The sequence below is a fragment of the Falco cherrug genome, chromosome 16 (genome assembly GCF_023634085.1).
Source record: "Falco cherrug isolate bFalChe1 chromosome 16, bFalChe1.pri, whole genome shotgun sequence".
In the NCBI taxonomy this organism is placed as follows: Eukaryota; Metazoa; Chordata; class Aves; order Falconiformes; family Falconidae; genus Falco; species Falco cherrug.
This window is the reverse complement of record NC_073712.1, coordinates 9092335-9106929: the sequence shown is the minus strand read 5'-3', so window position 1 is coordinate 9106929 and position 14595 is coordinate 9092335. Positions and strand designations below refer to the sequence as shown.

Sequence of the window (14595 nt, the reverse complement as noted above, 5' to 3'; positions counted from 1 at the left end):
TTCATCCAAGCAGATGGTCTGCTGTAAGACCAGCAGCACCTTTTAAACTCATCTATAGAGTCATGTTCAAGGGTTGTTTTTTCATGAGGCTGCAGGTAATTTGCTAACATAAGAATGGGGGGGGGGGGGGGTGAAGGACCACATCTCTGAATGTGATCAACCTGCAGTGCTGAAGCTTTTTGAGTCGTTAAAACACAAGTATAATTAGTTATGACTGATTCAGCTGTACATGTCTGAGGTTCATGATAGACTGGGTTGATAATAGTTGTTAGTGGTACAGCCTGAAACGTAAACATGCAACTTCTAGGTGCACTGAAAATGCAGAATTCTGTTAAGATGCTCTTTTTTATACCTGTTCATCCAACAGCTGTTAGGGGTTTTAGCTGATGAAAGTTAGATGGGAAGCTATCAGTCTTTCAAATTGCTTGCACAGCCATAAAACCGCGCTTTGAATACAGTGCATTTCAAACATGTTATTTGCAGTTAGAGTGTCTTGCAGTTAATAGCTTTAAGCAATTAAAGTAATAGGGTACCTGTTTCCTTATTTTTAGTAGGTACTAAAATCTGTTTAAAAAGTGAATAGGAGGGAGGGAGATTTCATGTGCTAAGCAAAAACAAGTTCATGGTTTCCCTTAATATCTTAATTGTGGAATAATGTGACTAACACAGTTTGTGTGACTTACACACTGAACATGCGGGAACCAGAAAGTTTGGAATGACCTAGAGTAAGTGCAGCCTATGACCATACTATTTAGGAACTCTTGAAAAATCTTACTTTAAGTTTCTGACTGTGGGTTTCTGTTTTGAAAGACTGATCTCTGTATGAAACTGATAAAAATGTTTGCTCATGCCCTGAATCCTTCAAGGGGTAGTGAACAAATCCAGTAAACATACTGATCGCAGTTTAAAGATGTGGAACTATTAAGAAACTTTAATTAGACCTCTCTGATTCAGACTTTTTTTTTGCTTCTTAGCTTGAAGATGCTGGTTCAAGTAATTTAGATAACCTTCTGAGTAGATACATTACAGGCAGCCACCTACCCCCACAACCTACAAGCACCATGAATCCCTCCCCGGGACCTTCAGCTCTGTCTCCAGGCTCATCAGGTAAATGTGATGGGTATTTAAGTTGAAAATAATTACCTACCATTTCCTGCCAAAAGGGAAGTGATATTTTATTAGTTTAAAACTTATTTTGCTCAGAAATAAATTCTTCTGGAAATTTAAATTTTACCCTCCTTCAGAAATACCTTTATAGTAACAAATGGCTGGCACATGAATGCAGTACTCCAGGTACGTGTATAGACTATATTTTTGTCCTGCGTTACCACAGTCGTTTTTTCTGGTTTTTGTGCATCAGCGGAGGTAGTTCAGTTATTGCCCACAAATGATGACTGGCTAGACCATCCTGAGGTTTGGGAAATAGGTTTATAGACTAGCTTAGTTACAGAAAAAGTTATACCCAACAGTCATTTGAGCAAAGCCACACTAAGTATAGCCAGTTGATGATAAAGCTTTTTATACGCATATGAACAACTAGAGTTCCTAAACCCTAATGTTAAGTTATTTAAACACTGAAAATGTCCCATTTCAGTTAGTAAGAAGCTGATTTCAGTCATTTAATAGTGTTTCTCTTTCTCTTCTCTCTAAGATTATTGTAGGATTCTGTGAACGAATTGTTGCAGCAGTGGAACTGACTATGTTTCTCAACACCTGCATGTGAAACATACAGGGTCTGCTTTTCTGTATTGGTGGATGTCAGTGGATAGATTTTTGAGGATTTAATAGGCTGAGGATTATAGCACTGTTTGGGTTAGATGAAATAATTATTGGGTCACTAACAGTGTGTTGTCCATGTTTTTTTAATGTGGTGTGCTTGACCTTTGTTCTGATCAAATGACTGAGAGGGCAGCTGACTTATGTGAATTATCAAATTAGGATATTCTAGCAGCACTTCTGGTGTTACTCAACACTAGTCATATATTTTACTACAGAATGTAAATTTGTACCAAGTCAACTTCTACACTTCTTCACAGGTTTATCCAACTCCCACACTCCTGTGAGGCCACCTAGTACCTCCAGCACAGGTAGCAGAGGAAGGTGAGTACGTTACGTTAACACTGCCAGGCTGAAAAGTCAGACATGAAAAACTAAAAAAAAAAAAAAAAAAAATAAAAATTTGCAGTGGGTCAATAGGGCTTTGATAAAACTGTGACCCAATAGTGGAAGAATGCTTACATGAAGAAGATTCCTGCCCCCCTCCCTTCACTATGATTCTCTGCTCTCTTGTAAACTTGAGCTTCTTGTAAACATTCTGACATGCTTTGCCTTTGAAATCGTTCATGAAACGGTCACTTAAATTTCTTTGCTCTGATGAGTTGTCCTCTTATTTATATGCTGGTGTTTTTCTAGCTGTGGCTCCTCGGGCAGAACTGCTGAGAAAACTGGCATTAACTTCAAGTCTGACCAAGTGAAAGTCAAGCAAGAGCCAGGGACAGAGGAAGAGATATGCAGTTTCTCAGGAACAGTAAAACAGGAAAAAACAGAGGATGGCAGAAGGAGTGCTTGCATGGTAAAGTTAGTTTGTGCAACAGTATGTTATGGTTTTCCTAGCAGCATGTTTAAGAATTTGGAAATAATAAAACAATTTTACTCTTAAGCCTTATATTCTGTTAACAGCCCTGAAGATTGAGAAGTATTTCGCTCCCTTGCAGTACATCCGAACTTTTAAGTGTGGGCCAGCTCGAGTGTTGAGCTGTCTGTAGTACTGCTAAGATTGCTAATTACTGGGAGTTGTGACATAGGTACTAATAAGCTGGCAGTGTGACTTAGACATTAGCTCACTGGCTTATGTTGAACAATTAAACATTAAATGGTGGCAGATGCTTCCCTTCCTGGTTTGGACAGGAGTTGACCTACTGATGTGGATGCAAAGCACAGACAGTCCTTGTCAGTTTTATGTTATTACACGTAGTTGCACACTGAAAGTAGTCGGATCGAAAACAGAACTTAATCCGTTTGGTCCATGTTGAGGACTTATATATATCCTTTAATACTGTGCTCAGACAGGAGAGTCTGTCATGTAGATTTGATCTTTAGCTATTTAAATGAAATAATCTCCAGCAGTGTAGTGTTTGCTGCTTTTAATCCCTAACAAAAGCTGTAAAGTCACCCATTAGTAGCTCCTGAACATTCATACGTATGTTGAGAAATCTTCCAATCAGTCAAAAATCCTTATGCCAGAGCATAAATAAAATATTTATGCAAGTAAATATTTTTCAGTGTTTCCCAGTTATGCTTGATTTAATAGGATTGTGTACTGGGAGCAGGGTGATGAATTTGAGGATTTTTCCTAATGACAGTGAAGGTATATTTGTAACAGTCTATCAGTGTGTTTGGCTTGAAAGTTTGTTTATTGTATTGTACGTCAGTAGAAGTGAGACTGTTCTTGAAAGGATGGTCTTGTGAAAAAGTAGTTTTCAGTACTGTTTGCAACTCAGGTAATTGTAATGATTTGCCACATATTTTGGGAAATGAGTAGAGTACCTTTAAATGGTAGATGGCTTTTGACTTCCAACATATGAAGAAAGTTGCCAGTGTAAAACTGACTCTGATTTTCATGTTCTACTTTCATTTCAGCTTAGCAGTCCTGAGAGCAGCCTGACACCACCACTGTCCACTAACTTGCATCTGGAAAGTGAATTAGAAGCATTAGGAAGCCTTGAAAATCACGTAAAAACAGAACCAGCAGATTTAAGTGAAAGTTGCAAACAGTCTGGACATAGCCTTGTCAATGGCAAATCCCCAGTGCGGAGTCTGATGCACCGATCGGCTAGAATTGGAGGAGAAGGCAATAACAAAGATGATGATCCGAATGAAGACTGGTGTGCCGTATGCCAAAATGGAGGGGATCTGCTATGTTGTGAAAAGTGCCCAAAGGTGTTTCACCTGACTTGTCATGTACCAACACTCCTCAGCTTTCCAAGGTACCTGAAACAGTGTAATGGTTCCTGAGAACAGCTCTGTGGCCTCATTCATATGGCAGATTTCAACACAGTACCGAAACTGGTGTTTCGTCCTTAACATCAGCTAGTTCTGGATGATTTCCTGTCAGTAAAAAAATCTGACATTTCAAAGGCCTGCCTGATGTAATTGGTCAATGTTTATCTGATAAACGTGGTCTTTCAAAAGTCATGGTGATAAAGCTGTTGTAAAATATTAAAACATAGTTGGAAGAAGAATATGAGAGCGGGAAAAACGGTTGTGATCGGCAGAATTACCTTGAGCATTAAGGGTTATTCGTTATTTTTGGATATCCAGGTCTTTACTGTGGTACAGTGTAAGTCTGTAAGAGCAAATAGAAAAATCTTTATAGTCATCACTGATGAGACTTTGTCCCTGGATATCTGAATAATTCTGTTTATTTCTGTTTAGTGGAGAGTGGATATGTACGTTCTGCAGAGATCTGAGCAAACCAGAAGTAGAATATGATTGCGACAATTCACAACACAGCAAGAAAGGGAAAACAGCACAAGGCTTGAGTCCTGTGGACCAAAGGGTACGTGTCAGATCTGTAGGAATCAGTTTCCTAGAAAAAACTGCTTTCTGACATTAGCTGGCCCCCACTGTTTATTGAAGATGGCTTTGCTGTGGCTGTAGCAAATTAAATATAGCTGTGGCTTTTGCAAAAAAATCAGAAATGAGACTTTTCTTGCTGTGACCACATATCCAGGTGTTGGTGACTCTGTGGGAGTGAGTACTTCATTACATTGGGACTGTGTCACCTAGTAGCTAAAACTTCATGTAAACACATATTCTATATTTAAATGCATCCTTTATCATGCATTAATCACTTCAGTGTTCTTAATTAAAAGTTCTTTGCATTTAACATTGATATAACCTTCATAAAATAGTTATGTAAGTTTGGTGTGTTAAGTTCATGCTGTGAGAGGTGCTAGAAGTATTTAGGTGCACTCTTGTGGAAGGTGTAATGACCTTGACAGTCAGAATTATTTTTTAGCTTTATCGATCAGCCTGTGCATAAAGTGTTAGAGCACTATCAAATCAAATTCCTCCAAAGGAATTACAAGGAAAGGAAAGAAAAATATTTCTACAGGGAATTCATAGAAACACTGGTTTCGGTTTCAGATTGTTTAGTTTTGTCTTGTGGGGAAGAGAATAAAAGTCTGCAACTTGGTCCTTTCCTGTTACATGTAGTTACGGTTGGACAAAAGTGGTTGTAGCTTGTGGTTTTGTTTTTGGGTTTTTTTTGTGATGTGACTGTATATTGGGTTCCTTCTTCATGTGTGACTGTAGCCCCAGACTTTTGTTTAGAAAGAAGAAAGCAAAAAGGGAGTATATTTCTGCTAAGTGAATAGTAAGGTGGTGGTCTACCCTCTCAACAATGTCCTCCTAAGAATTTTCGATTTTATAATTAATCTTGTGGGGATTACATTTAAATTTTTTAGTACTAAGCTGCTAAAGTACAAACCTGTTTAAAATAGGGAGATATGAACTTTTGGGCTGAGTATAAATTAAGGATATTGACATGCAGCTGTTTATTTCTTTGTAAGAAATGTGAACGTCTCCTGCTTTACCTGTATTGTCATGAGCTGAGCATTGAATTTCAAGAGCCAGTCCCAGCCTCGGTGAGTCTCCTGAAAAATAGTTTGTGATTTATTTTTTGTATAACATCTCTGAAAGTCTAGAGTTGAATTTGGGAAGGAACTGACTGCTTTTACTTGAAGCATGTTCCCCTCGGTCAGAGAGAGACAGAAGCTGATTCTGTAGCTTCTCCCTGCAGAGGGTCTGCTCCCAGTCTCAAACCCAGATTTTAAAAAATAATTTCAATTAACAGTTGTTGAATTGGAAGAGGATGTCTCAGGATACCTGTGACGTTCCAAGTGCTTTAGGAGAGCTTTTATTTTTCCTTTGGACAACTTCTTAAATGAGAGAAACTGTTTTGGCTTTTTCCCCCCGCTGTAAAAGACATAACTATAATGAAAAGCACTGTGGTGCTTGATGGCCACTGAAGGTTAGAAAAAATTTCTAAAATAGTTTGAGGAGAGGAAGTTGTTCTCACTTGATGAACATGCATACACTGCTTGATGAGATTAGCTGATTGGTGTTTCGATAAGTGAGGAAATTAAACTGCTTCTGTGAACTATGTAGTCATTGTAGTGATCGATCACTGCTTGTTTTTACAGATACCAAACTACTATAAAATTATAAAAAAACCAATGGATTTATCTACAGTGAAAAAGAAACTGCAAAAGAAGCATTCCCAACACTACCAGACTCCTGAGGATTTTGTGGCGGATGTCCGGTTGATCTTCAAGAACTGTGAAAGATTTAATGAAGTATGTTAACTTCCAATCTGTATACATTTTTTTAGATGAAGATTTATTTCAACATGTTTGTGCAGCTTCTGCAATTAAAGGCTCTGCTTCCAGTTGTAACTTCTGCTTATGGAGCAGATGCTGAATCAGACACTTGAAACCAAAATGAATGCAATTACAGAACTACCTCTGTTTTAGTGAAAGGGGAGGAGGCTGGCCTTTGACAGAGGGAACTTAAAGTGCATCCACTGGTATGGATATATGACTGAGGAACAGGGTGACCTTGTTACTGTACATTGCATAGATTGTGGAAGTGCTCAGGAAGCGTGGTAATAAAGACAATCAAGCAGTCCTCAAAACTGTCTCAAGCTATACAGGTTCTTACACTCACGAAACGTGGTAGACCTCTATTTGAGGAATCTTCTACTGAGGAAAAGTGCCTTTCTGAAGAATGCTGGTTTAGTACCTCATGCAGGCTGAATCCAGAAAAGCACTGTGTTCATTGTGGCTAAAACTAAGCTTAGTGCTTTAGCTCCTAGGTAGTTGGGCGCTCTCAAAAATCAGTTTTCAGTAGGTAATTTTTTATCGAGTCATACTTTTGATGAATGTGGAAAGTTGACTTGTTTAGCAATGAACCCATCTGATAATGAAATATTTGCAAGCTTACATGTGAAATGTGACTTGGGGAGATAAATTACTTAAGTGTTATTACTAGGTGGAGCCATGAAAAAAATATTCTGAATGTAAAAAAAAACCCCAGTGTGGTATTGTGCTGAAACAGAGTAGGAGCTGAGATACGAGGGTATCGTCATTTCTGAGATGCCTTTTAAAGCAAGGATGGCGGAAAGCCCTGGGGAGAAGGCATTGCAGGGAGTGGCTTTCTTCTGACCTTAGAAATGCATAAAACAGCCGGTATTTTTCTGTAAAATGTAATCTGAGTTTTGCAGTGTTTGGGCTGCATTTCTGGCTCTGTGAAGAGGTAAATTGAAGGAAGTACACAAACCTACAATTAAAATCTCAACTGTTTCACAAGTACACTAGTAAAAATCAAGGTTAATGATGTAATGCTGTAAATGCCTACAAGCATTTGGGACTTTGACACCCCCGACTCCCTTATGTCTCTGTATTAGGTGGAGGTTAATGAGCACTGTGGAAGAAGGTGCAATTATGTGAACTTCTCAATCAAGGGAATTAATGAAGCATCTACTATAGAGGAAAACATGCTGCAGCTCTTAGGGACGAGTAAAACAAGGGAGCAAGGACTGATGGATGTGGCGGCTTTTTGCTGGGTTTTGGTCTTTTTTTTAAAAAGGTGTTTCAGACTTGCCTCACTGTTTGAAATGCTGGCTCATGACAAAAGATGAGTCACCCTGACCTCTCGTAATAGCATCATGCCTTTAGCCTCTAAGCCACATGCTTTTAAAAAATAGACATCAAAGTGGAGTAAGACCCCCAAGACTGTAGTCTCATGGAGTGCTTGTTTCTAAAGTGAGACTTTTCCACAATAATGTCAGGGCAACTAAAATTTATGAAGAAAGCAGTCATGAGTAGAGTACAGTTTTGAAAATGACTGAGACACGCTTATTTGTACAAAAGTTGTGTGCTTTGTTGAAGGTTTATTTACCTCATGTCACCCTCCTAAGACTGTTTTAAATTTGCTTCCACTAAGTTTGAGAACTAAAGAGGTGTAGTCCATAACAAACTGTTTTGTTGTTATGGCTGACTTTAGTCATCCAATCCTGTGCAATCTCATAACTTTAGAAAGGATTATAATTTCATTTTTTTTGACTCTGGTATCCTTTTTAGATGATGAAAGTTGTTCAAGTTTATGCAGAAACACAAGAGATTAATTTGAAGGTAAGCGTTTCAGACCATGCACACTTGGTGAAGGGATGTGCATTTCCAACAGGTGAATATTCCTGTCTTCTTTTATTTACAGGCTGATTCAGAAGTAGCGCAGGCAGGGAAGGCAGTTGCATTATACTTTGAAGATAAACTTACAGAGATCTACCCAGACAGGACCTTCCAGCCTTTGCCTGAATTTGAGCAGGAAGAGGATGATGGTGAAATAACTGAGGACTCCGATGAAGATTTTATACAACCACGTAGAAAACGCCTAAAATCAGATGAGAGACCAGTGCATATAAAGTAATCTAACGATATGGACCTAAAATTTATTGTAAAAACTGTTATTTAAGTGTTCCTGGAATATTATCATGCCTACAGTGGCCATCTTGAAGAAGCTGATAGCTTTTTAAACAGTATTAGATTACAAAAAACACTTGTACAGAAAAGCATTCTCATCAAAAGGGGAAAAAAACTGTATTGTAAATTTTTAGTGTTTGTTTGGGTTTTTTCCTTGATTCTTTGCTATATTCTTTCTTTTCCTGATGGAGGGGACACACTCATCCTGGTCTCACAGATAGAGGTGGATGAATGTTGGAGAGCAGCAGCTTTGGTAAGAGATGTTCCATGTACAGATGAGACTGCTTAGTAAAAAGTTCTGCAGGACTGGACCAGTACAGTTACTGTATCTCGCATTCATGCTGGACTGCAGTGCAAACTGTAAGCAATGTTCCTGAAATCCCCTCTTTGTGTGAACTTCAGTGCGTGTTTGTCATTGCTTTTATCATCTCATTTAAGCGGTATCGTGAATAACTGATTTTCAGTGTTGATTGAATTATCAAAATTTGACTTTCTTTACTACATTTTATGTATAGCAAAAGGAAAAACAAAAATCATTAAACTGTTCTGAATTGGCAAGTGCAGGAGTGTGAGTTCTTGGCAGATGAAAAGAGTAAACTGGTGGCAACGATCTCTCTTCGGTAGAGCTAGGTGTATTTCTATCATGAATCCTGTACACAGAACATTTTAATGGCATTCATGGCAGAAGTCAGCATTGTGTCATCTGTCCCTGATCCCCCTAATGAGGTAGAATGTTAATCTCTAGTATTCATTGTCTAATTTTCTGTACTCAATACATAGACTGAAGAGGTAATAACTGGTTGAGGTGTTTTTCCAGTCTTCCTAAATATCAGTTTCTAATAGACCACTTGGCAAACAATAACCTAGTAACTACCAAATGTGTAAAATTTCCTGTATTCACTTTGTCTTATTTGTAAATACTGAATTGAGATTTCTTGCAGATCAGCAATATTTGCTGAACTGTTTTTAAGCTAATATGTATTCTTATTGATTGTTCGTATCAAGAAAAGATTTGTAATATATGCTATTTCTAACATTGCATTCATTTTGAGGTTCTGTCTTATTTTTGAGTACTACTCAGAACTTCCTTCAGAAGCAGCTTATGAGCGAAATGTCTAGAAAGATTGGAATAAATCTGTTGATATTGGATTACTTGTCCATCCATTGAACAAAGCACTTGCACAGACCAGGATTTGGCTTTGAGTGGTTTCTGGTCAAATACTGAAAACAGAACAATTTCCCTGTTCCCCTAAACCCTCTGGCAGGCATCTCTGCAGTGCTTTCCTGTTGCATGCTGCCTTCGTTCCAGCATTTCTGGCTAGAAATAAGGTCATCACAAAGTAGTTATACTTTTCCTTTATTGACAGAAATCAGTACTAGAAATGATAAATTTAATTTCTGGCCTTCATGTAGATCTTATTTTAACAAGATGAAGAAATCACTCAATTGGATGTGGTCAAGTTGATAGACTAGAAATTTGCCATAAGACCTTGTGTGAATACAGCAATTCTGTGGTAGATCACTGGATTTTTGGTATACTCGGCATGAGCAATTCCTGTGACATTGTATACACTTTACCATAATGGTAAAGATAAATATTTTAGCACAATGTATCAAATTGAGATATGCTCTTAACAATTTTTATGCAAATCACTTAAGATTTGATTTCTTTTTATAAGAACAAAGTATATGTACATTGTGACTATACCTCTCACAATAAATGAGGGGACTGAAGGTATTAGTAACTTCAAGCTCACTTCTTTAGATTATGCAAACATTACACTTAAAACTCAAGCTGGTTTTTTACCCCATTTCTCAGATATTAACATAGTGCCAGTTTAAATTTATTTTTTACCAGGTTGTATGTGAAAGGAAAAGTAATTATACTTAAACATTAAATTGACAAATAGCAAAACTTTGCCCCTAGAAAGGATGATGTGTGTGAATAGGACACTCATAGTAACAAAGGATCGTTTAATGGCTCTGTGTATTGCCTATTTATGCATTTCTAGTTTCTCAGCTTCATTTTGCAAAGGAACATTATTAAAATTATCATGAAAATAAGATTTTTGTGAATTCTCTTCAATTGGGGTTACTCTTTTTATGGCGCTTAAGCACTCCAGGTTCTGTCCCTTCGGGCTGCAGCTTTGTAACCGTTTGCTTTGTAAGGCACCAGTCATGGATTCGAGTACTGCAGATACCCCCTGCCCCAACTGGAGCACAGGACGAGCATGACGGCACCCTAGACTGGGTCCCAGCATGGGGAAGGACCCTGCTGCACCCTGCTGCAGAGCTGCGGTTCGGGGCACTGCTGCAAGGGCTGTACCGGCTGTTTGCACCCAGCCCCAGAGCGGGTCTCTGCGCGCTTTAGAAGAGTCTTTCTGGTGAGTTTGCTTCTGTGGCAAGGTAGAAGAATTGTCAGATGTTGTAGGCTAGTGACTTGGCCTGTATTCACCGTTTCACCTGCAAACTACAAACGATGCTAAGCTTTGACCCTCATAAGAGCTCAAGCTTTACTCTTGCACACAACCCACTGAACTTCTGGAACTGGTCCTTCTGTTCAGCTCATCAGTGCTCAGTAGTATTATGTGGAGTTTTGACTTGCGTGCAAGAAATATTAAGTGGTTTTTATATAAAAGAAACAAAACAACATTATCCTCCCCACCCCCGCCCCTTCATTTTGGAACTACCGGTACAGTTCAATGATTGGAAATCAGCGAAGTTCTATTCAAAACTATTTGAAGGGATTAGATAAGCTCTGCTAATACGTTTCCTGATCCTGTAGTCTGTATTTGGTTGGCATAGGGCAGGTAAAGGTTTGCTCACTCAAGGCAATTTTTTGGTGCCACACTATGTAACTTGTTCAAGAGCAAATTCATGGGGTTTGTATTAAGAGGCCTTTGTGTTACTCCGAGCATCTGCTCTGTGCCAGACGATGTGTGTGCGCTATGTGCAAGTGGTGGTGTGTTTTACCCTGGCAATTAATGCGTAGCTTATATCAGTAAAACCTGCAGCAGGTAAAATGTGATGGGTGTGCTCAGTCCGCCAGCTCCTCTGGCTGTGTGATTGCAGCGTTCCAATGTGATAGTGAGAAGACAGTCTGGTGCTTGATGTAGCTGTGCTCTCATTTAAGACTCTTGTTAAAAAGACCATTCATGTCCTGATTTTTGTTCTAAATGACCCTGAAGTTTAAGTTAATCCAAAGAAGTAAAAGGCAACTTGCTTTTGAAATGAGTGAAAAGTGTACAGTATGCTACTTGTGGACTTCTCAATTACCTCAGCAGGTATCCTGCCATGTAATTACTAGTGATTAGTGATAATTTAGTCAGCTGAATAGGTTCAGGTCTTTTATTTAACTGTGCCCTGGAATTAAGTGGCCTATAGCATAATAAGGCAGAGTTACTATCCAAAAAGGATGTTCCCCAAACTTTTGAAAAGATAAAATACTCTGTCAAAGTGTAGAGAGGTTGGTTGGTTGGTGGGTTGTTTGTGGTTGGTTTTTTGTTTTGGTTTTTTTTTTTTTTAATGTGGAATGTCACCATTGCTATTACTTGTGACATTTGGCTGTGTTGGCATGCTGAACACTGGATCGTTGAAATGTTTTATAAACATTTCTGCAAGCCACTGGAACAGAAGTCCTTGAAATTTGCCCAAATTTATCACTGTTGTATAACCTAGTTTATTGGCTGACCTCTAAAAGGTTAGGCAATGGCAACAGTATTTTAAAGCTATGTGTATGATGTACTGGAAGTTGGCTTTTTCTTGTTTTTCTTATTCTCTTCCTTGGAAAAAGCAATAAAACTGCTTTGTCTGTTGCCTATCAGCATGACAGGAATCCTTTCCTTTGGATAGTGATTTTATAGGAAAGTTTGTATGCATATCACCAAGTCTAGCTTTTAAAAACAAAGTGTGCAGGAGTTATTGACAATATAGTGTGGCATTTTATTTTAAAAATTGGGGAAAGTTACATATTTTTTTAAAAAGTAGGTGTTTGAGTAAATAATGAAGGTACTTTTTTAAAAAAAAATTTATATGCCACAGTTTACATAGACATATTTCAGATAGAACATATGCATTGTATCTTCGGATATGGCAATTCCTTTTATTTTCTCAAAGTGCGTGTACAGTAACTCTTCCATCTAGTTCCTGTGTTGCTTATGGGGATCCCTACTTTATATGCTTTCTAATGTAACTGAATTGAATTAATTTTCCAAATCGCAGTTCATTGGGTATCTTTATTATAAGTGAACTATTAAATGTATGAAATGCAGTTTTGGCCTTTTCTATTGAGTGATCTTACAGCTCAAGGCTGCTTTCTTTAGAATTCATTGAATTTCTACAAGGAGAGGTACTAAAATATTTTATAAGTTTGACTTGTTGCAGTATTCGCTCTAGAGTGAGCTACATTTAAAAAAAAAAAGTGCGTGTCTGCTAATGCCCTGCAAATGGAGGTATTTCTTAGGTTCAGAACACCATGAAACATGTATATAAGCCTATAAAGATTTGTGTGGTTGAAAGCCTGTTTTACATGTAAACGTACTCATGGAAGGGTTCAGTTCATGGCATTCTTTGATTCTTCGATTATTTCTTGCTTCCAGTAATGGAATTGGTTCTTTTTTGCACATAGTGAACTTTGCTCATCTTTTAATATGATTCTTCAAAAAAGTGCTGTTTCTGTGGTATTGTATTATCTGAATAATCATATTTAACTTTTTTTAAACAAGGTCACAATTTCTGATTGTTCTGTTCCTGTGTTTTTTGCTGGTGTGTAATAAAAAAAAAAAAAGTTTTTCTTTACATGGTTATTTAATACATTAGCTGCCTGTAAATATTTCTTGTTAAGTGCTCTGGAATGTGCTGTAGAAGTTGTATTGGATCGGTTTAAATAATTGTTTGAAAGCCATTTTGTTTTGGTTATTTCTATTAAATTAGAAAAATTACTCAATTCGAGTTTCTTCTTTGCACATCTGCATTAGGGCATAAGATGCTGGTTCACATCTGGCAAAAGATTTTTCTGGTAGTGTGGAAGTCCCGCGGTGACAGGTTACTGCAGCAGCCAGAGCGTGACCACCCGAGGCTGCAGCACCTGCAGCCGCCACGCTCAGGGCAGCACGTGCCAAAGCCTGAACCCGACTCAGGCTGGGAGGGAGGTGCTGGGGTGGCAGCACCCTGCGCTTCCCCACGGGATGACCTTACATGCTTACCCACACCCGGTAGGTGAACCACAGCTGTGCTGAGGTTTGCTCTGGGGCCCTTTGTGCCACTGTCGGCCGAAGCTCGGCAGTGGGAGGTGTGAGCGGGGGCACGGGCTGTGGTGGGGCCAGGGTGCCCCGGTGCAGGCAGGATGGGGATGGCTCTGAGGCGCGGTGCCCGGTGGGCCCTGCCCCAGCAAGCGCTGGAAAAATGAAAAGGAAGCTGAACTCTGTTGCTCTGTAACTCGTTACCGCTCCAGCCACAGCTGTATGATGCTCCTCATCTGCCGTCTGTCTGTCACGCTCTGCTCTGCACGGTGGTCCCTGCGTTCTGCCTGTTGGAAGTGAGTCTGTAGTGAATGCAGAGCTCCCACCGGCGTATGCCTTTGCTCGGTGTGTATTTCACTGTATCGGCAACCAGATCCACATAGGAACGTGGTGTGTGGCCCTGTGCTCGGGTGCCAGGCATGGTTTGAAGCCCCGGGGAGCGACGGCAGTGGACGTGATGCTGCGGTGCGGGAAGTGAGGTTGCTCATCTGTGAGGGGAGAGGAGGAGGAGGAGGCTCCCGCATCATCAGCATTTTCTGCTTGCAGTGAAAAAGCTGTGCACATGTAGTGCTGTTGTGTTCACTCACCTTTCAGCTGCAGGTTAGTGTATATGCTTTGAGCTGCTCCCTCCGACCAATAAATCCATTCTTTGTGCTGATGTTGCTATTGGAGCGGTCTCATGACTTGCCATATCAGAAGTAAAGGCAGAACCGAGTTTAAATGTCTTGGGATATGGCCCAGTTCAACTACAGATTTGCAGCAGGAACTAACTAGTCTGGTTTGTTTTAACAGGAGTCAGATTAAGTGCTTGT

The 14595-nt window shown here is 39.3% G+C and overlaps 1 protein-coding gene across 1 annotated transcript in view; it reads left to right on the top strand.

Moving 5' to 3' along the window:
• The window catches only part of TRIM33 (tripartite motif containing 33), a 40267-nt gene extending 26786 nt beyond the window's left edge, over positions 1-13481 (top strand). The window contains 9 exon segments of the mRNA XM_055727887.1: positions 975-1107; positions 2037-2100; positions 2413-2572; positions 3640-3986; positions 4435-4558; positions 5574-5648; positions 6207-6359; positions 8145-8195; positions 8278-13481. Of these exon segments, the coding sequence (XP_055583862.1) occupies positions 975-1107; positions 2037-2100; positions 2413-2572; positions 3640-3986; positions 4435-4558; positions 5574-5648; positions 6207-6359; positions 8145-8195; positions 8278-8490 (1320 nt within the window). The 3' untranslated portion in view covers positions 8491-13481.
• Positions 13482-14595: the final 1114 nt, after the last annotated feature.